The following is a 25568-nucleotide window of genomic DNA, read 5'->3' as shown; positions in this document are numbered from 1 at the left end:
ATGCCCATCTCTGGACGTGATCCAGGATTGTTAGGTTATTCGAAGCTCATCGAGTTACTGTTATAGAAAGAAGTCTGTGAGCTCATACCTGCTCAGGAGCAGGTTTATTTCATGTAGCATAAACAGTTGAAGGGCCCTATCTTGCACCCAGCGCAATTGACTTTGTACACCGATGCATGTATCATTCCTATTTTGCACCCGCGCACAGCGGACTTTTCCCTCCACAGACACACGTCGGTAAATTAGGAAATGAATTTGCGCTCCCGGGGGCGGTTCAGCAAAAAGAGGAGGCGTGTTCCGGCGCAAATGTTCCCTGGTGCTATTTTGGAGGTTTAGAAAACAATTCCGCCACTGACCAGGAAAAACCTAGTCTAATGGCGCGTTGCGCATGTTATTCATATGCTATTTTAAGGGCACATGCTTGGCCATAATCAATGTAGCGCATGCACTTTGCTTATCTCATCTAGCCTACACACTGATGCAGCAGATCTAATTTTTAGAAAACCATACATTATTACAAGGAACAATATTAACACACGAGGGAAATCATTGTTGTGTCCATGAAGATGTGAAAAAATAGGCATAAATCTAGCTTACACATTTACCCAAATTATTAAACGCCTGTTTAAAGGGATACTCCACTTTTTTCGGAAATATGCTCATTTTACAACTCCCCCAGAGTTAAACAGATGAGTTTTACCGTTTTAGAATCCATTCAGCCGAACTCCGGGTCTGACGGTACCACTTTTAGCATAGCTTAGCATAGATCATTGATTCAGACGAGTCCAGTAGCATTTCTTTCAAAATGACCAAAGAGTTTCAATATTTTTCCTATTTAAAACTTGACTCTTCTGTAGTTAAACCGTGTACTAAGATCGACGGAAAATGAAAAGTTGCGATTTTCTAAGCCTATATGGCTAGGAACTACTCTCATTCCGGCGTAATAATCAAGGAACTGTGCGGCCGTAACATGGGTGCAGCAGGCGTAGTGATATGACGCAGCGCCTAAAAATAGTCCCCAGCTCGGTAACTTCTTCCAACGTGACCGGGACTAAGTTTGTCTAACCTATTAGACCTATTTTCAGGCGCTGCGTCATATCACTACGCCTGCTGCACCCATGTTACGGCCGCACAGTTCCTTGATTATTACGCCGGAATGAGAGTAGTTCCTAGCCATATAGGCTTAGAAAATCGCAACTTTTCATTTTCCGTCGATCTTAGTACACGGTTTAACTACAGAAGAGTCAAGTTTTAAATAGGAAAAATATTGAAACTCTTTGGTCATTTTGAAAGAAATGCTACTGGACTCGTCTGAATCAATGATCTATGCTAAGCTATGCTAAAAGTGGTACCGTCAGACCCGGAGTTCGGCTGAATGGATTCTAAAACGGTAAAACTCATCTGTTTAACTCTGGGGGAGTTGTAAAATGAGCATATTTCCGAAAAAAGTGGAGTATCCCTTTAACCCAAGCTAATTTGGGTGGGTTTCTCCCATCCCCATACAATGTCACTTCTCTGTCTTTTACGGCCCTGACGAGAACGTCGGTCTCCTCGGCTGTGAACCGCTCCTGGTGTGCACCTGGCAAATCCGCCATTATAATAGCAAACCGCCATGGAACAAGCGCGCCTGCTCTTAAAGGGAATGTGAGATGTCGCTCTGATTGGTTTATTTCACGTTACACCCAAACCACACCTATGAATAATGAAGCTACTTCAGACCAACCCATTTTAGATTTGCGTTGGGTGCCAGAGTAATTTATCCCGCCGGTATAATAGCAACAGCGCCCAAGACCCGCCCACAAAGTTACTTGCCTTTCGCGCTTGATACTTGCGTTTCAGATCGTTAAAATAGGGCCCGAAAAGTTGAAAATCTGAACCAGCCATTGCTACTTTCTTGCAAGAGCACCCTGTTGAAGCAGGGAAATTAATAATTACAACATAAATGGAAATGTGTTTTATATAAATAATAATAATAATTCTTTTGAAATTAATTGAAAGTAATTATAATGTTGTGTAGTCTATAATAGACAGAACCAATTTTTCTCATTGAAAACTCTAGATGGTGCAGGCTGATAGGTTGCTAAACTCAATTTGTTAGCTATCACATTGTTATCTACATGCATTAGTGCAGCCTATTGATTGCTGTTGCATCAGCAGCCAATGAGCTTGTGGCTCACCATTCAAATACTTGCCCTTATTTGCTATAACCTCCATAGCAGATCTATACATGCGGAGCTGGCAAAAGTGGAGGGTTTCTGAAAGTGCGCTGCAGATTGCTAACAGCGAACCCCTGGCCAGTATGGGAATACTACGTATATATAAAAAACGAACACATGGTTGTCCTCGAGGATGCAAAGTAGCTGCAAAAGGAGGAAATACATAGAACATGTTCGGGAACACCATCACTCCAAAGGTATGTCCTGTTTATAACTTAAAGGAACACGCCGACTTTTTGGGACTTTAGCTTATTCACCGTATCCCCCAGAGTTAGATGAGTCCATACATACCCTTCTCATCTCCGTGCGTGCCGTAACTCCGTCTGACGCACCCACCGCTAGCCTAGCTTAGCACAAATACTGGAGGTAAACAGCTCCATCTAGCCTACTGCTCCCAATAATTGACAAAATAACGCCAACATTTTCCTATTTACATGTTGTGATTTGTATAGTCACAGAATGTACAAATAACAAGGTCACATGAGACACAGCCATCTTCTAACCGTATACATACTGGGAACTATATTCTCAGAAGGCGAAGCACTGCTACTTCTGTGGAGTGATTTACTCCAACTCTGAGCGAACTCTCTGCTCCTCACCACGGGGCTTCTCAGGTGCTGCAAGCAAATCACTCCGCCAAAGAAGCAGTGCTTCGACCAAATGCAATGATTGGACAAACATTTTATGATCATATACCTTCCACATACGATATATATAAATACATTTAGACCACTTAACTTAGTGATTCCTATCAGGATGTGAAGAGACTTTCAACCAGCATAACAATAAAAATTGTTCTGGAACAAATCACCTACCAGGTACGCCGTTCGCGAGCACCCTTCTGAAACCTAAAATGACAAATGGGACACCCTCCGGGCTCATAGACTTAATGGACACACGCACGCGGCAGCCATTGTAAGTTTACAAGACCGAAAGTGCAACTGTGGCCCTGTCCCAAATGGCACACTTCATATGCACTTTCGGTCTTTTGGACCTACAATGGCTGCCGCATGCGCGTGTCCGTGAGACCGTAGGGTGTCCCATTTGTCATGCTTGCGAGCACCCCCTTTGCGGTCGATATGCGCCCTTGATGCGCACTTCCACAGCAGACTTCTTCCCGACAGTCAAAGCAGCATTACGTCACAAAAGTGCGGACTCGAAGGAAGACCACGAGTGTTTAGGGTGTCATGTGGGACAGGGCCCAGCTCAGCCTCAGAGATCCACTCGTTGATGATCACACGTTGACGTCAGAAACACCAACTATTTCAAACTGCTTTTTTGAGACTGTCTTTGGTTCTGCAGTTTTAAGGAGAAAATATTCAGCAACGGTGCTGACTTATGCATTTGTACATGGTTTGTCTTAAAGCATATTAAAAACACCACATAGACATATAAACAACATTTAAAAACTTGATTATCACCACAGGGGACTTCAAATTGTAAAAAGAAAAAAAAAGAAAAAGGCAAATTGGTTGGCATAACTAATCTACTGGAAATGAGAAAACTCAAAACTGCTTTGCAGCCAGCCAGTTGCTTTATTTTTTTATTTTTTTTAAGTTTACTCAACTTTTTTATTTTTCAAAATGTTGTCAAATTTCTAATTTTCTTCAGCCACCCTTTCTCAAACAAAATGTGACTTATTGAGAATTATTGAGACAATTCTATTAGCTTTTCTTGTAATGCAAATCATTTTTGGGAGGTGGGGGGGATTTAATATCTGACATTGAATATCTGACACTGAACAATGTTTAACAGCAATGAGATGAGTGGACTCTTTCTTATTCTTCAGCGGCCTCTAGCGGCAGTAGTTTACTATTACAAGTTAGTTTTTTTGACTGTTTAGGCCTACTAAAAAAGTAATGGTCATGGGTGCACTCTTTTTTTCTTGCTAATATAAATTTCATGAGCTTTATAACTTTTTTTTGTGATAACAGCTTGTTGGATAGACTGTTGGTACAGTTACATAATTAATTTAACAAGTTCATATCTTCAGAAGTTGTTTAGACTTAAGAATTTGGAAGAAATCAACATGCTTTTTCTGAGTGCCATGCCTTTGACACTTGTTGTCGCTACTAGGCTGCAACTTTAAGAAACAGGTAATGGCCACTTTGTAACCTGATCAGAGGCTTTAATAAATGATGGAGCAGTATCTGGGTTCACTATTGCCACGGTTGTTGCTGTTTGCATTTCCAAGGACAGAACGCAGCTGAACAAAGATAATCGAGCTAAAAGCACTTTTGTACAGCATTCTGCGATCAATTAACCTTGAGGATGAATCCTGAGTAGTAAGTAGTTATCCCTCTAAAGAATTTTTACTTTATTACTGGTACTGTGTTGCTAACGGTCAACAGACTTGCTTCAATTACAATGACTAGAGAGAAGAATGGCCTCTAGTTTGTGCCACTAATGCCAGTATTATCTGTTGTGCCTATAATGAATGAGTAAATGCAGCTTGCATTGAGCATGAACACCAGTAGAGTAACATGCAAAGTTAATAATATGATGGTTTTTTTCAGTGACTACCTGTTCAAATTGCTGCTGATTGGGGACTCTGGTGTGGGAAAGTCATGTTTACTCCTACGGTTTGCTGTAAGGAAAGAAAACATTTCAGTGCCTGGCATTTTCTGTTTGGATGGTTTTAAAGTAGCTCACCCCAAAATCTAAATTCTAAAATATTTACTCGCCTTCATGGCGTTTTAAATCTATATGTTTTTTTTTTTTTTTTACAAAATTAGTTGATTCTTCTGTTGATGAAAAACACTTATTCCACCAGGATGACACCTATACAGAGAGCTACATCAGCACTATTGGGGTAGATTTCAAAATCAGAACTATAGAAATGGAGGGGAAGACTGTCAAACTGCAGATTGTGAGTAAAGAAATGTATTTCAATTCATGTTCAGAGTCAGCTAGTTGGTTTGTGCCTGGCTGTGCCTGGCTGTGTCTGAGTTGCTTTTTTTGTTTGTTTGATCCAGTTATTAGTTCTGTTTTAAACAAACCCCTAAGGAACAAAAACATTTAAAATCGAATTATTATTGTACAGTAACAATAACTGTAAAATAACTTTTACTGAAATGACTATCCAATCACTTGGGTTGGTCCCAATAGAGCAAAAAGGTCCTAAATGCCTGCATAAGGATTGATATTGACATCTTCTCAGAGTTTTTGCAAACAACATTTTGCTTTTTTTAAACGTGTGCCATGCTTTTCTCCGTCCTGAAGTGGGATACAGCAGGGCAAGAGCGATTTCGAACAATAACATCCAGCTATTATCGAGGGGCTCATGGGATTATAATTGTCTATGATGTCACTGAGCAGGTAATACTTTTGAATATTACAGAATGTTTAGTATTTTAACATTTTGTGTATGGTCCTGGAGAATTTCTTAATAATAATGATTAATGAAATACTTTGTTTATACAGGAGTCTTTCAACAATGTGAAGCAATGGTTAGAAGAAATTGATCGCTACGCATGTGAAAATGTCTCCAAGTTGCTAGTCGGTAACAAGTGTGACCTTTCCTCAAAAAAGGTGGTAGACTTTACCACAGCAAAGGTAAGCTCTCTGCTTATGCAAATTCATGGTGAGGTCTGTTTTACAGGATTGGCAAATCTAATCTAAATGTATATATTACATTTAATTTGTACTTCTTCAGGAATTTGCTGAGTCACTCAAAATTCCATTCCTGGAGACAAGTGCCAAGAATGCAAACAACGTAGAGAAGGCATTTTTAACAATGGCCTCTGAAATCCAGAAGAGGATCGGGACAGAGAGTGTTCAGAATGAAACTGTTAAAATGGGATCCAAAATAAACAGTGCCCCCCTATGGCCTGGTGGAGAGAAGTCAGCTGAGGAGGTCAGCTCTTGTTGCTAGTACTCAATATCATTAAAATTCTGGGTAATATGAAAATCCATATTTTTTGTTTATCGTTCTATGTGTTTTTGTTCCTCCTCTTCTTTCTTTTTCATTTTAAATGTAAAATAAGCCATTGACTTTATGTTTGCACATCCTAAGAAGCTAATGAAGATGAATTTGGAAATGTTTCTGGAAATCATTTTCTGATCATGCATGCATTGTTTTATGTTAAAGGCTCTTTCATCCTTTTGGTGATGGACAAAACCTATAAGCATACACTACTTTCAAAAGTAAGGGGTCTTTAAGATTATTAAATGTTTTTGAAAGAAGCTTCTTATGCTTATATTTTCATTTGATCAAAAACAGTAAAATCAGTAATATAGTGAAATGTTATTACAATTTAAAATAAATGTTTTACACTTTAATATATTTTAAAATATAATTTATTCCTGTGATGGCAAAACTGAATTTTCAGCAGCCATTACTTCAGTGTCACATGATCCATCAGAAATTAATCAAATATGATTTTGCCTAATATATTTGTGGAAACCGTGATACCGTGAAAGTTTGAAAGAACTTATATTTTGTTTTTTTATAAAAGAATAGAAGTTTTTGTCTTTGCCTCTTTTGATCAGTATGAATGAATAAAAGTATTCATTTCTTAAATCTTACTGACCCCAAACTTTTGCATGGTAGTGTATAAATGTCTGATACTATCACCTATTTTTAAAATAAACAATACTATGAAATCTAAGAGAAGTTCAGCTTAAAATATATTTACTTTTCAATTTCTCAAAAAATAAAAATGTATTTCTCTTTTTCTGAGTATAGAAGCACCTTCTGATTGTATTGAGCTTCGTTTACATATGGTAATCAAGCAATTCTGCACTCTCACTGTGCAGTGCATATACAGAAGCTTTTGCACTGCATACAAAGCGAAATGAACACTCGCATCAACCATGTGTTAATTATTATATGCACAGATAAAGCACTGGCCCAAGAGTTGTTGTGCATGCGGCAATACATAACATGTGTCTCAGAATCAAAAAGAAAATAAACATTAAATCATGGTCATTATTTCTTGGATCTCATTAGTGAAATAACAGTCAAGTATTCATAGAATTAAGTAGATGTGATATAATATACATTTATAATTTGATAATCAAATTCTGACATTTTGTATATAATATGAATTTTTATGACATTTCAAAAATTTTGAAAGGTGCTTATCTTGATTTATAATCATAGCTCTAAAAGGGTGAAACTTTTTTAGGTCAAGCATTGAAAGCATTTGAATCAAACACAAAATGGCACAGAACATTACAACACAACAATTCTGCTCAGCTGACACGATCACAATAACATTATTCATCACTGAAATGTTTCAGGCCTGTTTTATACATCCTGCAGGCTCATGTTGAGCTTCACACTGATTCCTGCCTGGGTTACTACACTGTAGGAAAACAATTTATAAAAAAAAAAAAAAGGATGTCCGGGCAAAAATGACCAGTATCTTGTCCGTTAAGTTTACAGACATTTCCCTCAACCCTAAAACACATCACAATGCAATGCGTAATTCAAAATACGAGTAAAACACCTGTGTAAAAAAAAAAAAAAACAATGCAGAAAATGTCTTCATATTAACACAGTACATCGGGCCTAATTTTTACAGACTTTTCATAGTGTGTATTTCCTCTTTTTTCAAACAAATGGGTGAATAGATCACTCCATCATTGTATGTTGCTCTTATGTTGATGATAAATAAATGTAACTTTATTTTTCAGATAAAAGTGTAAGCACTTTCATTCTATTTTCTGCTGATTTCAGCATATAATGCGCCTTGACGTTCACTTTCATTGTTTCTTCTGGGACGCAGCACCACCGCATGCATTGTAAAAGCTGTAACTTGTTCAAAAAGCCCCCAAAATAGATGAAACAGGCCACTGAATGAAAGGTACAACAAGCTTATGTAACGAGAAATTAAAAACCATCAGTACACATTACAACCAGGACTTTTTGCCAGTAAATCTAGCCATATTGGCCAATTTCAGCCTCATGCGTTCCCTCTCCTCTGGGTTTCTCTTTGAGGTGCACTCAAGTGTAGAGTCGGTCTCAAACGAGATGGCTGGGCCGTGGGAAAGCAAAGCCGTCCCCGTCTTCTCCTGAGACAGGGTGGTTGTTGGTGACTGCAGGACCAGCCTGCTCCGCATTGAGTGTCTGAGGCGTAGCAATAAAGGTTTGTGTTGAGGGTACAGCTCCTTCTCTGGCTTGCAGCACAGAAAGCAGGCGGCACACAACATGCGGAAAATGTAGATCCAGCCGAGGTAGTGAAGCTCCACAATGTTCAAGAGGAAACAACCCAGGCTGATGCTAAACATAAAATTAAGGAAGATAGTCTTTTCGGTGGCTCGAGACACAAAACAATCAGTCCGTGTTGGGCAAGGGTATGTTTCACAGCGGAACAAATGAGGCACCTCAAATCCGAACAGGTAGTACTGACCGACAAGAAACGTGATCTCAAGGACGGAGCGAATCAGGACATGAACAATGTAGATGAGGAGAACCTGACTGGAGAGTGTGGTTGGGTCCTTGCTGACCTCACCGAAATCATCCTGCAGTAGACTTTGCTCCACACTTTCCTCATCCTGACCACCCCATTCTTCTCCCTGGGGTCCATATGCCAGTTTGACACTCTTCCCTTCCGGCCGCCCAGGGTGCTTGGCCTCTGCCTGGACCCTCTCCGTCTCCAGCTTCTCGTCTTTGGTGATTTTGTGCAGCACATAGATGATGTAGAAGATGGAGGGCGTTGAGACCAGCACAATCTGGAAGACCCAAAAGCGCAAGTGTGAGACGGGGGCGAAGGTGTCATAGCAGACGTTGTTGCAACCTGGCTGCAGTGTATTGCAGGTGAACTTGGACTGCTCGTCACTGTACACGGCGTCTCCCACCAGGGTCACCAGCAGTATGCGAAAGATCAGGAGCACCGTCAGCCAGATCTTGCCGATGACCGTCGAATGATTCTGAACCTCTGTTAGAAAGCGGCCCAGAATAGACCAGTCCCCCATTTTTTAATCTGGAGAAAACAAGGAAACGGTGAAAAAGGCAACCAAATTGAGTTATGATGTCATCTAATATATTAAGTAAAATGAGTTTTTCTTAAGAGAGTCAAATAACCTACTGTTAATGCAAATTATCAGAAACTTTCGGTTGGTGATGCCCAACATGTTGATATTTGCATTTCTTCAACATGCATAATTGATATAAAATTGATTGAATTTTTTGTGTAATCTATCTCTTTGCATCATTATTTGGTATAGGTCAATCAATATCCATAAAATGTCTCACTCATTTAATGAAATTGTACAACATCATGACCATTACATTGATGAATATAATAAAATAGACAAGAAAAAAACACTTACCTTTGGTTAATTTGTCTTTTTTTCGTACAACTTTGACAAAATGAGCAATTTCATTGCTACATTTGAAAAAGGGCTGTTTGTCACTGGGAAAGGACCTCAATGTGAGAGCTGGGGGAAATGGGCTGACCACAGGCATCCATCCAAAACCCTCATTGTACTGTATTCAGACAAAGCGTCCCAATGTACAATGTCACAAAGATTTCAAAATACAATGGGATGCAACATCTATGAATGTCCCTGAACAGTCAAACAAATTGTTTAAAAGAACCTGCTGGAATGGGCAAACAATGCTAATTCATGAGAGATTTTGTCATATACCTGCTCTGAACATGTGAAAGCTAATGAAATTATTCTTCTGCACGATAAATCGTTAAACTCATATGCCATAATATGAAAATGATCCAAATGTAAAGTAAGTACTGACCCATTACATTATAGAGTCAACGCTGGCTCCCTTATGCTGAAATGTATTATAAACACAACACAACATTTCACCATTTGTGTTTCTGTGCTAGAGGATGGAAATATTTTATATAGCAAATAACTGCAAGCAAGCTAAACAGCTAGACAGACAGATGCACTTTACTGTAAACATTTTGCATACCACACCATCTGCCCGACGCACAATATCTGCCTTGATTACTCCATATACATATTATAATATTTTGCATTTGGTTCTCTCACTCCATGCACACCAAAACAGAATGTATCATTTGTTGTACTTTGAGTATTTCTTACTATGTTTGTATGGCAGCACTTTCCAAAACATCTGCTTTTCAAGATGCACTTGGAAATTTGGCTGATCCTTGACGTGATCGCGGGCAGCAGCGCAAAGTTGCTTTATGTGATGTTTTTTAAAATGTTATAGAATTAAGTAGCAAATGAGAATTGCAAAATTATTGAATATATTTTGAGACAAAGGTCTTCTTAATGAAATTCAGTTTCAACAATTCATGAATTGTTCAAGCTAATTAAAGCAACAGTTTTTCAATAATGGAAAAATGTGTAAAAGTATTGTAATTGGGTTCAAAGGCACCCCTGCTGTTGGGGCGAAAGATAATAATAATTAATAATAATAATTAACATGATAATACATTTCTGGCTGACTTTTCCATCTGTTGACATGACATTGTTAGATTCAGATGGTAAATATCATATATTAAGTTAGGTGGACACCTTAGAGATAATCGCCATATTGATAATGAAACCATCATATTTAAAAATATGATCTGAATCATTTCATTAAAATAATTTATTGTTACTACTGTAAATCTAAATCAAAATTGTATGGGTTCTTCAATGCTTTCAGAATCTTTACTTTTTTAGATAATTTTGTTTCTGTATTTATAAAATATATTTTTATATTAAGATTTTAATTACATATTTATTGAACAAAGAATTATTATTTTATTTATCAAAATAAACAGAAAATAGTACAAACTTTGCTAAAGTGATTGTTTTGGACAAGTAACTTATTATACATTATACGTTATTAAACATATATTATTTTACCTAAAGAAAGCTATTTGTATAAATAATATGTGCCTTTTACCCTGTGTTTATTATTATTTTAATGTTTAATATTTTTTAATTTATATCATTAATATAGGCCTAATTAAAAATATATATATATATATATATATTATTATTTTATGGAACAACCTGTGGAGTAAAAAAAAAAAAAAAAGCTCTTGCCTGTACAATTTAAAGAACTGGACAGACGTACAAGACAGACAGACAGATAGACATATATATATATATATATAGATAGATAGATAGATAGATAGATAGATAGATAGATTATATTTGATGTTATTAAAATAAATACGTAGCTAATGTTTTAACAATTTCAATAATCTTACTCTTAAGTCAGATGTTTTTATAGCACCTAAAATATGCTATACATTTTCCTTTTAGTATAGCCTATATGATAATTAATTTACACATCGTGGTCATTCTTTGTCGTGTGAAAAATCGTTTAATGATATAATACATATTTGATAACAAATAAAAAGTATCGTTGCTCTAAAGTGTTCGTGAGTGCAGTGCTGTGATGGAGTGAGCTGGCAGAATCTCAGCAGCAGCAGCAGCAGCGTATATCAGATGAAATGGTTTGGCCCTCGGGGTTACAGGAAGTTGTAGCAGCTGCCATGTTTAGCTGCTTTGTTGTAGATTTCTTGTAGGTTTCCTGCAGATTTTTTTAAGTGTTGCAATGGAGCCGAGCTGGAGTTCATTTTTATTTCAGGTAAGCCAGCCGTTCGAAATAAATACCAACCGCGCGGGAAAAAATAGAAAATCGATCGGGACTCTTAAAAACAGCGCGTTGCGCGGAGATTTAAGCTTTAAAAGCGGGATTTTAAGGCAGTAAAAACAATGGTAGCTAAGCTAGCTCACATTAGCCGCTAATGCTGCATCTCCCCAGACTTCCAGCTGTGAACTATGAGGGAGACGTAAAAGGGATTTCTTTCCCTCTTTTCCACCTCTCCTTCCCATTCACACTTTTTTACGTGCCTTTTGCCTTTTTTATCTTAAGTTAAACACTTTTACGCTGGCAGCTTATGCCTTAGTTTTAGGTACTCATTGATTTTGTGACACAATTTGGATGTTTTGGCCAGACGCAACGTCCATGTCTGCGTGTATAATAATAGAAAACGGTGTTTAGGTGCATTTTTTGGCACAGCGTTTTAATACTTAGTTTATCTTTCCCTATCGATCGCCATGTTTCACCGCTTTTCCTTTTCTTTATTTTTATTTGTTGTCAACGCAGCTCCCTTGGTTACTTTTATTGGAGGGAACATGGGGATAATGGCTGTGTTTCAAAACCTTCTGACCTGCCCACCTAGACATCCTAATCGAGACAGAACGTGCACATTATGGACAGAATACTGTATGGAACACTTATTTTTAATTTTTTATTATTAATTTTGTCTAGGTTGATTTCTCACAGTCGTAATGAATAGTCACACATTTGAAAACACATCTTAAATGTTGACTTATACTCTGTCCAACTTTAAAAAGGTGCTCATTTGGAATTCATTTTAAACTATGCTTTATAGTTATCTCAGGCTACTGATATCCATAATCTTATGCATGCAATGATTATGCCTTGTAATGATGTTACAAATGCAATGCATGCTTTATGTAAGTGTGATGCAAATGTTGATGTATGAGGAATCTGTGCATGTTTATGGTGAAAGTGCAACACTTAGGTATTGGCTGTTATTAACTTTCCTTTTTTACTCTTGACTCTTATGAATTATTATTATTATTTTTATTTTTTTAAATTGCTCGTTTGCTGAATGAATGAATAAATGCAAATGCATAGAGATTCACCAATAGGCTATCAATACCAATGCTGCTTTTTTTACATATATGATAAATGATATGCAAAATAGATGTTTTTAAAATGTATTATTTCTGCCTTTTCACACAATAATAATCATGCTACTTTTTTATTTAAAATTATTAGTAGTAGTAGTATTGATTATGCAAAGTTGTTTTGCAATCTAAATGGTTTATTTGACAGATTTGTTTTCATATTCTTTTTGGGCTGTCCAACAGTTAAGATTAATTTCTATGCTTTTCTCCATCAATTATATAAGAAAGTTAAATTAGCCTAGAAAAGAAAAGTTAAATAAGAAAGTTACTTTACCTGTGAAAACTGTTGTTTCCTGTTTAATGCACTGGGTGCTATTCTTTAGAGCTGTTAAAAACTAATTTAGTTACAAAGAATAAATATTGGTAAAAGAAAAAAAACCTATTGATCAAACCCCAATTATTACATGTAGTCAAGACATTTAAACTTCATCTTAGTCCAATTATGCTTTCTTTTCTAGAGGTACAAGGAAGTAGTGTTTTCTTTCTATCGACTTCTCCCCTGGGAGAGAAACGCATTTGAAGCGCTCCACGACTCTAAGATTTGTTCCAGAAAAGTTTGCCAAAATGCATTTACTTTTGGAATAGAAGCAGAAAAATGTTAACTGTAGGAAAGGCATGCTGCATCTTGTGTTTCATCATCATCATCTTATTTTTAATTGGACATGTACTGAAATATTTTTGTCATTGCAATCAGCTCCTGTGAGCATAGATTCTAGAGATGAAATGATATGAAAATTAATTTCACAATAATAGTGTCCAAAACGATCACATTTATCAAAATGATCATGCGCTATTGTTAAAATGTGCTGGAAATGTTCAGAAAGTACTGATAAGCCAAGTTTCCACCGCAGGAACATTCCCCAGGAACTAGGGACTTTGGGGTGGTACTCGGTGTGTTTCGACCACAGATACCAGGGTCTAAATGAAGTTCCGGGTAAAAAAAAAATCCCTCAGAAAGTCCCTGCTCATGAGGTAGCACTTTTCCAAAGTTCAGGAACTTTCAGGGGTGGGACTTAGGCACTGAACATGCTGATTGGTTGACTCCACCCAGCATTTTTTTTCAACCACTATTTCTAAAAGTCTGTTGCTGTGTAAGAGTTGTTTACTATTCGAATCAACGGTGGAGTTTTAAAAATAAGACAGATGGACCGTCGACAAGGTTCAGGGCAGGCTTTAATAAGCTTATATACGGAGAACGAAATCCAGCGGGAACTGGAAAGTCTCGCACAGTCCTACGTCACTGGACTAATTTGCCTATTTTCATGGTACTTTAGACCGTGATGGAAACGCAGACAGCAACAGGTCTGGGGGGAAAGAAGTTCCTGGGACAAATTGTTCCAGGTAATTTCAGTGGAAACATGGCTATGCTGATCATTTGACCAAGTTTCATGTCGAAAACCAACAAAAACAAATACAATTAGCAGCATTATTCACTTTTTGTTTGCATAAACATTAAAATAATAGCATTAACAACGATGGCCGGATTTGAAATGAACAAAAAAAAAAATGAGCTAGGTGACTTATAGCATGTACTTATCTACTAACATGTATTGCATGTTCAAGTAAAGTTTTGACCCAAAAAAAGTTTTATAAAATGAAAAAAAAATCAAAATCATAAACTATAGGCATTTTACCCACTCCATTACCAATTCTATATCTGCATAGTTGAGATTTTTAGACTGCACATTCGCTTATTTTTTCATCTGCTGCTTAAAATTTACAACAAAAAGCGGCCTGATTTCACATTGGTCAGAACAAAAACGACAGACAGGCTGAATGAAAATGTAAATCCACTCTCTGACAGTAGGTGGCGCATATGGAACTGCACAATAGAGCTGTTTACCTGGTAACCTCCGTTAACAAAGAACACTACTTTATTAGGCATAACACGGAGGGAAGCTGAAAAGTAAATGGCATTGAAACTTTCCTGAAGACAGTCGGTTCCCCGTTAGAGATTCCTTCATATAATTAATTCATACTTACATTCTTTCATATGCGCTCTGCCTTCCGTCATGTTTTCACACAAAACAAACCTGTGCTGCACCTGCGCGAGACTGTTGCTATCTTTGCTTAATGCTGAACGGTAATTATCGTGAAATGTTCAAATTATGATCATCAAATACGGTTTTAAAATATGAATTTTTTTATTGTGGTTTATCGTCAAACTGGGACCGCTTTATCCCTAATTGATTCATTGTTACACACAATCTGAAACTTTATTGATCACATTATGCATGTTTGTCTACTGTTCTTAGAAGTTTCTTCAATCGGATCGCCATCCTCCAACATCTTACGTGCGCTGATCATAATCCATATGTGATTTCGAGTAAGCCTAACCATACTTGCTCATCCGGGTATTGTCAGTAACCAGAGTTCACTGAACATTTAGGAGATAGTGTAAGCAACACCATGTTTGTTTTTAAAAGCTTGCTCAAATTTATTTCCAAGTGCCTTTTATATTATATGTAATATGTTGGTAGCTACAAACTTTCATCAGTTATTTGGTTTGTAGACCTAAAAAGTGCTTCATTTGTTCTGCTTGATTTCATCCATGTGATGAGGCATCTAATGAGACGACTGTCTAGCGCGTCACTCCTCATTGTTCTGCAGGCGTCTGAGGTTATTCATGAGCAAGGCTTTGTCCGGCTCCCAACAGGCATCTCTTAATCCGTCTGCAGCAAACAAGAATTTGATTCACTGTGTTCTGTCTTTGGAGTAAAGGAGTTCTGCTCGCTCTTGCTCTTACCTACAGTTTTGGACAGGTTACATGAGGAGATATGTTGGTTTTTACATCCCACCGATGTTTAATTTTATCATTGTTATAAGCTATTCCGCCAACAACAAGGCTTGTAATAGGCTTAAACAGATTTATCCGTGCATCTGCCATCTTCCCAGATCACGGCTAAAGTTTGTGCTGCAGATCAGAGTGTCTACAGACCGTTTTTGTCAAGTCCAATTCCTACATTATGCCTGTCACAGTGCGGATTAACCTATATACCAATACCGTCATTTAAATATAGACTGACAATAGCACCACATTTTAAATGCAATTAGTTTGCTTCAGGTTTCATTTTGCTTTGTCATGCTTGTCAGATATTGGTCTGTGTTTCAAAGTGTCTACAGTGTTCTTGTGTTTTTATGTGCACTGCTCAACCTCCATATTATTTCTATTGGCGTGACCTCAGCCTTCAATGCGAATTTGTGTCAAAAGCATCCAAGCAGCATGAAGAGCAAGTTGCTGTCACGGTTTGAACGTTTATTGCTGCTTGAATGGGTCCATATATACAAATATACTCTCAGAACCATGTCGCTTAAAAAAAGTACTATCCCTACCAAATAATGCTGGGTTAACAACAGTGTTCAAATCATTTTGTAGAGCCAGATTACCTAATCAAGCTCACAAAGACCTCCTACGGGGATTTTAGGTAAAAACCAAAACCAAAACGGGTATGTTCTTTCATACTTTTAGGATATTTAAGCCTGTAAGGTTTAACGTTTATAGCGTTTCCCCAGCCGTCGTCGGAGGCAGGTCTAGCCTGCAGGTCTCTCGTTACTGTAGGCTTTACTATATTTCCTCAGAGGCGCAATTGTGTTCGTGAATGGCCATCCCCACCCACCAACTGGATGCCGTGACCAATAGGACAATGCAGGCAGCTGCAGAACGGGGATCCTAATAGTTGTGTAATCTTTCAGCTGCTCTTGTTTTAGGCCCTGCTATCAGTGTCCCCCCACACCTTATGAGCAAGTTATGACCTCCATTCACTTTTTTTTTTTTTTTCTCAACCATAATACTTTTTTGTAGTAGTAGATGACAAATGTAGCTCTTTTTTACATTTTATTTTACAACTTTTATATATCTGTAATTCTTTATTTTATTTTTATTGAGAGTATTATTTTTATATTGCAATGCTTGCTTTGTTGTTGTGATTATACCACTTTGTTTGTTTCGTTTCAGCTTTTCTCGTTTTTGCTAATTCATCCATTTGTGGATAAAATATGACTGTAATCCTATTCGTCGACTGTATCTTTAATTTATAAGTATGTTCCTTTATCTGTAACAAATTTTGGCCAACACTGAAGAAAGCATTAATTTTTCCTTTGCTATCTAATGAGGTATTTAATGGTTCACCCAACAAATATAATTCTCGTTATTTTCACAACCTCATGTTGTTTTAAACCCATGTGGATTCTGTCTAGGGATGCACCGTAATGAAAATTCTGTGCCGAAACCAAATATTCTGGGTGCACTTGGCTGAAAACCGATAATGCTTTTTTAAAATTTTATATTTTTTATTTTAAATTAGCTTTTTTTTTTGCATAATTGTATTAATATTAAACTTTTTGATGACAATCAAGCATTTTAATTATATATAATTATTTTTATTTTCTTTAACAAGCCAATAAAATATTTTTCTTTTCACTTTTATTGAAAGTAACTGTAAAATTGGACAGAAAATATATTCATATTAAATATCAATATATAATTTATTTAGTTCTATTCAACAGAATCAGATTTAACAGCTACGTTTTTTTGACCAAAATTATCCGAATAATGTATAGTCCTACAAAGCTATTATTTTCAGAGCATGTGAGCAAAGAAGTGTAGAGCGGATCAGTGAACGAGATTGTACCGCATTTTACCAGCGTTGCTCAGCTGAACAATGAGGGGCGGGACAGCATGTATTTTTTTCTCTTTCGGCCAAAAACCGAAAATGCCTTTTTTGGCAAGAGGCTGCTCACTGTAGAACAAATGGGTGGAGCTTATGTCTAGCTCCTTCTCGCTAGATGTCCAGCGAGGAGGAGCGAATGTAATTTGAGCCTAATGGGTGGAGCTAGAATATCCAACCAAACCCTAACCCTACCCACAACTCTATCCCTCCACCCCATTAGACATTCAGAGAGGTGGATCTGGACTATCCCCACCCCATTAGACGTCCAGAGAGGAGGAGTTGGACGTCATTTGACTCTGCAGTGAGTACCACTTGTTTTCGGCGGCCGAAATTTCGGTGCATCCCTAATTCTGTCTTTTGTGGAGCACTACATAAGTTTAAGAGTTTTCGTGCTGCCCTTTTACAATCAAAGTAAGTGCAAACAGACACTGTCATGATCCAAAAATGAATTGAAAATGCTGTAATAGTAGCCATGCACTATATTCCATGTTTGTTTGTTTTTTATTAAAGGTATTTATAATAGCTCTTTGTCATAAACAGATTGTTTTCCCCTCCGCAGTAGCTCTCAAATGTCATTTGCACTTCCACATATTTAAACATGCATGAACCAAGAATGTTTAGCAGCATTAACATACAAATGTCTTTATTTGCCATGTTTGAATGTGCAAATGAGATTTGAGAACTGCATTTATGGAATACACTAGATACTTTTACAGTGTTTTTTCTCAGTTTTGGAGCTTGACGGGTGGCTTTCATTGTATGGAAAAGAGCCATCATGTGAACATTCTGCCTTTAAACTTGCTCAGCTGACCATGTAATCTCACTATATGTGTATTGCAGTCGTTGTTGTCTATGATATGTAAGTTTAGCAGAGCGTCCTGACCTGAGCCTGTGAGGCCAGTCACATGAGAAACTGCTTTCATTACAGACTCAGATTATTTTACATGCAGTAGATTTATGTTTGCAGGCAGTTTCTTTTGCAAAAGCGCTGGAGTCTCTGATATGATACACACGTCTGCACATTTGCTTCTTGCCCTAACGTGATCTATAAATTCCTATTAGTCACACGAGGATTAGGTTGGCCAAGAATAAAAAAATGTATGCCTCTGCTTTTTCTCCTCTTGAAGTGTGTTGCTGTTTTCTTAAAGAGTAGGTTGCTTTTTATGGACAGTTTTCAGCATATTCTCTTACATCTAAATAAATGATAGTTCCTTCTCATTCTCTCTCTCCTTCACTGTCTGTCTAGCTTTCTCACTCTCTCCAATATCTCATTAGTCATCCTGCACTTTGCTGAACAGCTGACTCGTCCCCCTGCTAAGTCCCAGTCAGGGCTTCTCTTGTTTTCCAAGTTGCACAGATGCCCTGGAAATGAGTCAGTTTCTATTTTTGCAAAACATTTAACACCGTCTCTCAGCTGATGTCGTGTCTACTTCATGCTGGCCAATAGCAACACTGGCCCATAATATCACAGCCAGTCGATTCACACAGCTAGGGCTATGAATTTGCATCGTGTGTTCAAATCAAATGATATACAGTCAGGTTTTATTAGAGGCAAATTTATTTAATAATATCGCTTAATATTGTTGTTGTGTGTTTTTTTTTGTTTGTTTGTTTTTTGGCTTAAATAAATGTGTGCAAGGATACATTAAATTGTTAAAAAGTTCAAGAGTTTTTATAATGTTTCAAAAGGTTTCCTCAAACATATTAAGCAGTACAGCAGTTTTCAACATTAATAATAAGAAATGTTTCAAATCAGCATATTAGAATTAATTCTGAAGGATCATGTGACACAGAAGACTGTAGTAATGATGCTGAAAATTCAGCTTTGTCATCACAGAAAAAAAAAAATTTGTAAATGCATTTAGACAGTTTTCCTTTGTCTTAATGAGCATAAGACAAGAACTTCTTTTAACAAATGTTTAAAAAAATCGTACCAACCTCAAACTTTTGAGCTGTAGTTTATATTAATGTTTTGGTTTTGTTTAAATTTAACAAATTTTTTGTTTTTTGGTAAAAGCTTTAATAAAATGTTCAACATTTTAAAAGTCTTTTCTTCCTCTATTCCAGCAGGCCAATGAAGCCCTCCACCACCAGCATCAGGTCTCGCAGAACAGTCTTCTGCCTCTGCTCAACTCTGAGCCGCTGGATCAAAAGCCTGTTCTTCCCATTCCGCTCGACCAGAAGCCCCCAGTCAGTGCGGCTGACCTCCTCAAAGACAACATGGGCGGCGGGACGGGCGGAGGGGGTGGAGGTGGTGGCGGCGGTGGTCCGGTGGTTATAAAGAAGGAGCCCAAGTCGAAGACGCCCTTCATATGCGGCTACTGTAACAAGGCCTTTCGGGACAGCTACCACCTCCGGCGGCACGAGTCCTGTCACACGGGCATTAAGATGGTGTCACGGCCCAAGAAGACAACCACAGCGCCCACCATGGTGCCTCTCATCTCCACTGTGCCACGCGACAACAACGGCAACCCCTCCTACGTCTCCACGATGGCGGGCATCCTCACCACGGCCACCACCTCTGCGTCCACGGCCGCAGGCATCATGTCAGTCTTGCCTCAGCAGCAGCCGGCCGTGCCCAAAAAACCCCCCAAACCTGTGAAGAAGAATCACGGCTGCGAGATGTGCGGCAAGGCCTTCCGTGACGTCTACCACCTCAACCGCCACAAGCTCTCGCACTCGGACGAGAAGCCCTTCGAATGCCCCATCTGTCACCAGCGCTTCAAGAGGAAGGACCGTATGACCTACCACGTGCGCTCGCACGACGGCGGCGTGCACAAGCCGTATATCTGCTCCGTTTGTGGGAAAGGCTTCTCGCGGTAGGTTCAGCAATTCACTATTGACTTAACAGCAACATTATTTTCTTTCTGGGTCTCATGAAAAAAAAAAACTGTTTAATATGTCTTGCATGTACTTTGAAGTTGTTTTTATTGTGTGCAACTTCCTCTCCAACAGGCCGGATCATCTTAGTTGTCATGTCAAGCACGTACACTCTACAGAACGACCCTTTAAATGCCAAGTAACGGTATGACTGCACACTAATAATGATATTTTTCATAAAATGCTACATTTAAAGAAAAAGTCCACTTTTTTTTTTTTTTTTTACAAAGAAAATGTAAAAAATATTCTTTATAAACATTTGTATTTAACAATGTATTTTTAGATTTACTATAACATTTGTGTTTTTCATAAAACGGTTCTTTTTCACAAAAAATCTGCTTTTTTCTTTTACAATGTATTTTTATATTACTAGAAATATGATTTGTTTATATTTTTTATAAAATGTTACACTTAAAAAAAAAAAAAAAGTTCTTTACAAAGATTTTTTTTAAAGTCTTTAGAAACATAATTTAACAATGTATTTTACTTTTTTCTTCTCATATTTACTAGATATATTTATCTATAAAAGGTTACATTTTCACAAAAGATCCCAAAAAAAATTCTTTACGAATTGAAAAAATCTGTGCATTTTATATTTACTAGAAATAATATATATTTATTATTTTTCATAAAATGTTAATTTTTACAAAAAAAATAAAAATTCTTTGCAAAGAATTTTTTTACATTTTTCTTTAGAAACATTTTATATTTACAAAAAATAATATTTATATTTGTCATAAAAGGTTACATTTTCACAAAGGATCCACAATATTTTTCTTTACTTTGAGTGTATTTTTATATTTATTGGAAAAAAAATATGTATTTATGTTTCATAAAATGTAATAGTTTTTGAGGAGAATTTTTTTTTTTTTTTTTTTGCAAAATGTTCTTTCTTTGGAAACATTTTTTCTTTAACATTGTATTTTTATAAATATGTATAATTGTCTTAATTTTTACAGAAAAACATTTTCATCCCTGCTAAGTAACATAAGATCACATGTCCTATGCTCTCTTGTGAGTTTCATTGGTCTATCACACTCCTTTCACACTGATTTGTCTTTCCACTACAGGCCTGCACATCCGCCTTTGCCACCAAAGATCGTCTACGTTCACACATGATACGGCACGAAGGCAAGGTTACCTGCAACATCTGCGGGAAGATGCTGAGTGCCGCCTACATCACCAGCCACCTCAAGACCCACGGGCAGGCCGGCTTCACATCCCCCTGTAACAAAGGTATACCAATTCTCCAACAATTTTCAAATGTCCTCCAGGATGACTTTAACACTCAGAGAGAGGTGCCACTGGAGTCTCTTGATCCGGCCACATACATTAGTGCTTCCTGATCATTTGCCACAAGTGTGATTTGATGTGGCCTTTACGTGCTAAAAGTCTTCTTTTTTTCCCCCAACTTGGTCTTTTAAAGTCCACAAGTCAACTGTCTACTGTGAATGTTAGATATTTGTAGAGATGAATCAAAATAAGACAGTCAGGGCTCAACGGTAAGTATTTTTTTCAGATTTCTTCAGTATATTTTTCATGTTACGTTTTTACAAAAACAATTTTTTTTTCTTTAGAATCATTTCTTTTTAATAATGTGTTTTTATTTTTCCAATAAATAGTATTTACATTTTTCATATTTAAAAAAAAAAAAAAATTAAAAAGAAAGAAATTATTTTTGTAAAGGAAAAAATACAAACGTAGCATGCTTTTGCTGGAGAACGATGGTGTGGAATGCAAAACATTAATGATTAGTTTGTAGATCTTACTGACTCTTTCAAGACTATCAGAAGTAATTTTTTGACAATCTCATATGTTAGCCACTTTGATTAAAATTTAGTGATGAATGAATCAGCAGAATTTGCCACAACAGCGTAGAATATCTCACAGTAAACAATGTTTACATTTGGAGGGCATAAAAGTTGATGCACAGTGCACACTATCAATTAATGTCAAATTGGCAACATGGTACGACTAGCCTGAACCACTCTCACGCTGACCCTGGGTATTAATGAACCCTTGTGTTGTCTGTCTTGCCCGTAGAGAAACCCTAGAAATCATTCCAATGTTTTATTCACTCTCTTCTTTCCCACCTTTTTTGGCTAGACTCTAACAACGTGTGCAACTCTGCCTCAATCACGTCAGTCACTGCTTCAACCGCATCCAACACTACGGCCATGAACCGCGGCACCGCAAGCAACCCCGTCACCATCGCCGCCCAGATGAACATCACCACCAACACGGTCAATATCACCTCCCCTGTCAGCCTTCAGCACCCGGTCACCATCACTACTCCCGTCAACATCGCCTCTGTCAACATCCCAGCCACGGGGCCCATGAACATCGCCCATCCCGTCGCCATCACTTCGCCCATGTCAATGAACATCACCGGTCCGCTCAACATCGCCATGAGGCCGATGGAAAGCATGCCTTTCCTCTCGCAAGTCCTGCCTTCCTCCCCGCCCTGGTAGAACCGAACGTCCCACCCGGCCTCTCCTCGTAAACCTCATGTCTCCCGTTATAGTCTTCCTCTCCAGCTGTGAGGGAAAAAAGAGCCTGGAGGAATGGCGAGTATAGGAAAACAACAGTCCGCAGCGGCAAGGAATCATGCGGAAGTTAGCTGGCGCTTTGCGTCTCCAACGCTCGGCAGAGAGACCAGCAGATCCAGATTGTCTAGAGTTTAGTGACGGACAGAAAAAATAGTTATTGCATGGAGTGGAAGACTGACATGCTGTATGTTTGGTGATTTCACTTTCACTTTTCTAGTGCCAGAAAATCCTTGCCAGTCGACTGTTTGAAGCGGAGCACGTCGCCGCTTCATTGTTAGTGTTAACGGTTTAAGGACTTTGGCAAATATTAACTGTGAGGATTTTATTTTTGTTACGTTAGCTTGCTTATCAGTATTTCATAGTTTTATGCATTTTAATGAGTCACGTACAACAAAAGGGACAGTGGCTTCCAATAATGGAAGATGAGAGGGTTTTTTATTTTTGAGACAATACTCTACAAATGAGGAAAACTAAAATTTAGAAAACATTTTTAAAAGGCCTCCTTACGTTGTAAGCCTTTTAATCTGTAGCTGTGTTTTTATTACAATTATTATTTTTTTATAGGTAATCTTTGCAGTTGGTCATTCCTGATTGTAGAATAATTGCATTCTGTTTCAGTAGCTGGGATATTCTTCTGCTTAGTGGGGTTGAACATTTACAGTAACAATCTGATGAACTCTTGCACTGAACACACATCTCTTTAGTGACTATTCTGACGGCAGTATTATCTTAGATCAAATATTTTGAGTGTTCGTATAGATGCCTGGTCACCAAGTGGCCGACTTCAACACTGAAAGGTCCATTTTTATCCTGAATCTTATCTTAAGAGCATTTAGTTTTGTAGCCGTGACGTCTCTGCTCTTCCTTTCTGAAGGACGAGGGCTGTTTTTCCTTAGGACCTTTTGCTCAGGAAATATGCTGAGGGTGTCCCAACTTACTCTGCTCCTGTAGTGTACAGAATCACGCCTAACGCTTTCTTCCAGGCCTGAATTTCTTAGCAATTATCACACACACTAACATTGTTTCCTTTATTGGCGAATACTGAGACGCACCTCAAGAGGTCGAGGTGCCAAATACTCTTTAGCTGTTGACGTGATCGTCCATCACAGGAGCATTAAGTTAACCTCTGTTGCTTGTTTGTTTACCCCAGTCACAGTGAAAACCAAAACTGCCTTCAAATTTGCAGGGTTTGTCATCTTGTTCAGAGTAACCCTGTTCGAAATAACAGAATCGGCCATCGCAATTATCCCCAAACTAGCTTTTCTCTTTGATTTTCTCTCTCAGTGGGATATATAAAAGCAATATGCCTTTCTCAGTCCTCCCAACCGGACAGCTGCCAGCCCATTTTATGTGTTATGATATGGGGAAACTGATGCAAGGTATGTTGTCACGTGTCGCCCTCTAAACTGGGCTTGCGTGCGCTTGTGTAATGTGAATGAGTCTCAAACAAAGAGTAAAACCAGCTGAATGTGATCGTACTTTTAACTGAAGATGTCATAGCTACCACCGTCTGGGTGTAAATTGCTGAAAAAAGGTTTAGTTTGTATTAACTCGCACTCCCATTGTTTCCCAACCGGCGTTGACCTGGTAGAAAAACATTTGCGGTCTTAAGTTAGTATTACATGGACTTACATGTAGACATGCGAAAGCTAAAATAACTCAATGGCCTGTTTCATTTTTCGTTCTGTTTGTTTTAAATGTTGCCTTTAGTCGAGGCGGATTGTTTCGGATGAGTTTCGCGAACTGGAATTCGAGGAATGTGACTGAAAACACTACAACAACAACAAAAACAAGAAAGCGTTTTTAATTGTGCTCGTGATTAAATGTGTGTCCTTCCGCAATGGCGTCACTTCCGTGCCTGAACTGCATGTCTGAAAATGCCACCGTGAAACACATCAGTCTTCTCTCTGACAAGACGAGCAGTGCTCAGCGATGGAAACAACTGGGCGGCCAACTGCAGTTTAACTGTTTACCAAATGTGTGTGGAGATTTAGAATCTATTTTGCATATGAAATATCAAGTTGCCATGTTTGAGGAATTAAGAATCTGTTATTATTTTTTTTATATCCTATAAAGTATTGCTAATGAAGTTACTCCTTATGCATCAGTATCTTTTAAAGAACATTAATGGGGAAAAACGAGAAAAGACTTTGTGTTTGGTTTTGGATTGGAGAGTTTAAAATGAGTCCAGTCCTTTCATGTCCTTTTTGATTAAATTGGCAAACCCATGTGAAGGCCAATGAATGTATATCTTTGTACAAAAACATTTAGCTCAGAGAACGTGGTAGTTATGATAGACACATGCAAGGAAAATAACCTTTTATAAGACCTTTTGTATTAGAACATTAACATTGGTAATTTTGTATATACGAAGACTAGGCTTTTTTTGGTTAGCAGAAAGGTAAAAAAAAAAAAAAACATTCCTAAATTTTTTTTTTTTAAGTGTATGTCAAGAATAATTATGTAAACACATTGCGCAATGTTTTATGTGCCTTTTATTTGGGTTGTCTAAATAAAAGAAAACTGTCAAGTATGATTTGCCTCATTCTCTGAAAGCTTTTGCTATTGCAAATTGATTTAATAGAACAGCAAACAAA

General features: G+C 37.7%; 3 protein-coding genes across 5 annotated transcripts; 2 read left to right on the top strand and 1 right to left on the bottom strand.

Moving 5' to 3' along the window:
• Positions 1 to 4425: 4425 nt before the first annotated feature.
• LOC311296500 (ras-related protein ORAB-1) lies at positions 4426 to 6090 on the top strand (the record flags this gene model as incomplete). Its single annotated transcript, XM_084418325.1, has 6 exons — positions 4426 to 4501; positions 4733 to 4805; positions 4990 to 5085; positions 5439 to 5534; positions 5640 to 5771; positions 5872 to 6090. Exons 1-6 carry the CDS (start codon positions 4488 to 4490, stop codon positions 6088 to 6090), a joined length of 630 nt encoding a protein of 209 aa, XP_084274451.1. The 5' UTR covers positions 4426 to 4487.
• Positions 6091 to 7183: 1093 nt separating this feature from the next.
• Positions 7184 to 9137, bottom strand: LOC311297646 (gap junction delta-2 protein; the record flags this gene model as incomplete). Its single annotated transcript, XM_084420033.1, has 1 exon — positions 7184 to 9137. The coding sequence occupies one exon, from the start codon at positions 9135 to 9137 to the stop codon at positions 8073 to 8075; it is 1065 nt and encodes a 354-aa protein (XP_084276159.1). The 3' UTR covers positions 7184 to 8072.
• Positions 9138 to 11588: 2451 nt separating this feature from the next.
• On the top strand, positions 11589 to 25507 carry vezf1b (vascular endothelial zinc finger 1b). 3 transcript variants are annotated; one of them, XM_084419052.1, is made up of 6 exons: positions 11589 to 11739; positions 17763 to 17843; positions 19610 to 20361; positions 20498 to 20567; positions 21493 to 21658; positions 22529 to 25507. In XM_084419052.1, exons 1-6 carry the CDS (start codon positions 11707 to 11709, stop codon positions 22891 to 22893), a joined length of 1467 nt encoding a protein of 488 aa, XP_084275178.1. In that variant the 5' UTR covers positions 11589 to 11706; the 3' UTR covers positions 22894 to 25507. The 3 variants fall into 3 exon arrangements, with proteins under 3 accessions (XP_084275178.1, XP_084275179.1, XP_084275180.1); XM_084419053.1 differs by lacking the exon at positions 17763 to 17843 and having other exon boundaries at positions 11591 to 11739; XM_084419054.1 differs by lacking the exons at positions 11589 to 11739; positions 17763 to 17843 and adding an exon at positions 12099 to 12381.
• The last annotated feature ends 61 nt before the right edge of the window (positions 25508 to 25568 follow it).

This window comes from Rutilus rutilus, assembly GCF_951802725.1.
Source record: "Rutilus rutilus genome assembly, chromosome: 9".
Classification (NCBI taxonomy): Eukaryota; Metazoa; Chordata; class Actinopteri; order Cypriniformes; family Leuciscidae; genus Rutilus; species Rutilus rutilus.
The sequence above is the reverse complement of the archived record's forward strand: the minus strand, read 5'-3'. Positions and strand labels throughout refer to the sequence as shown.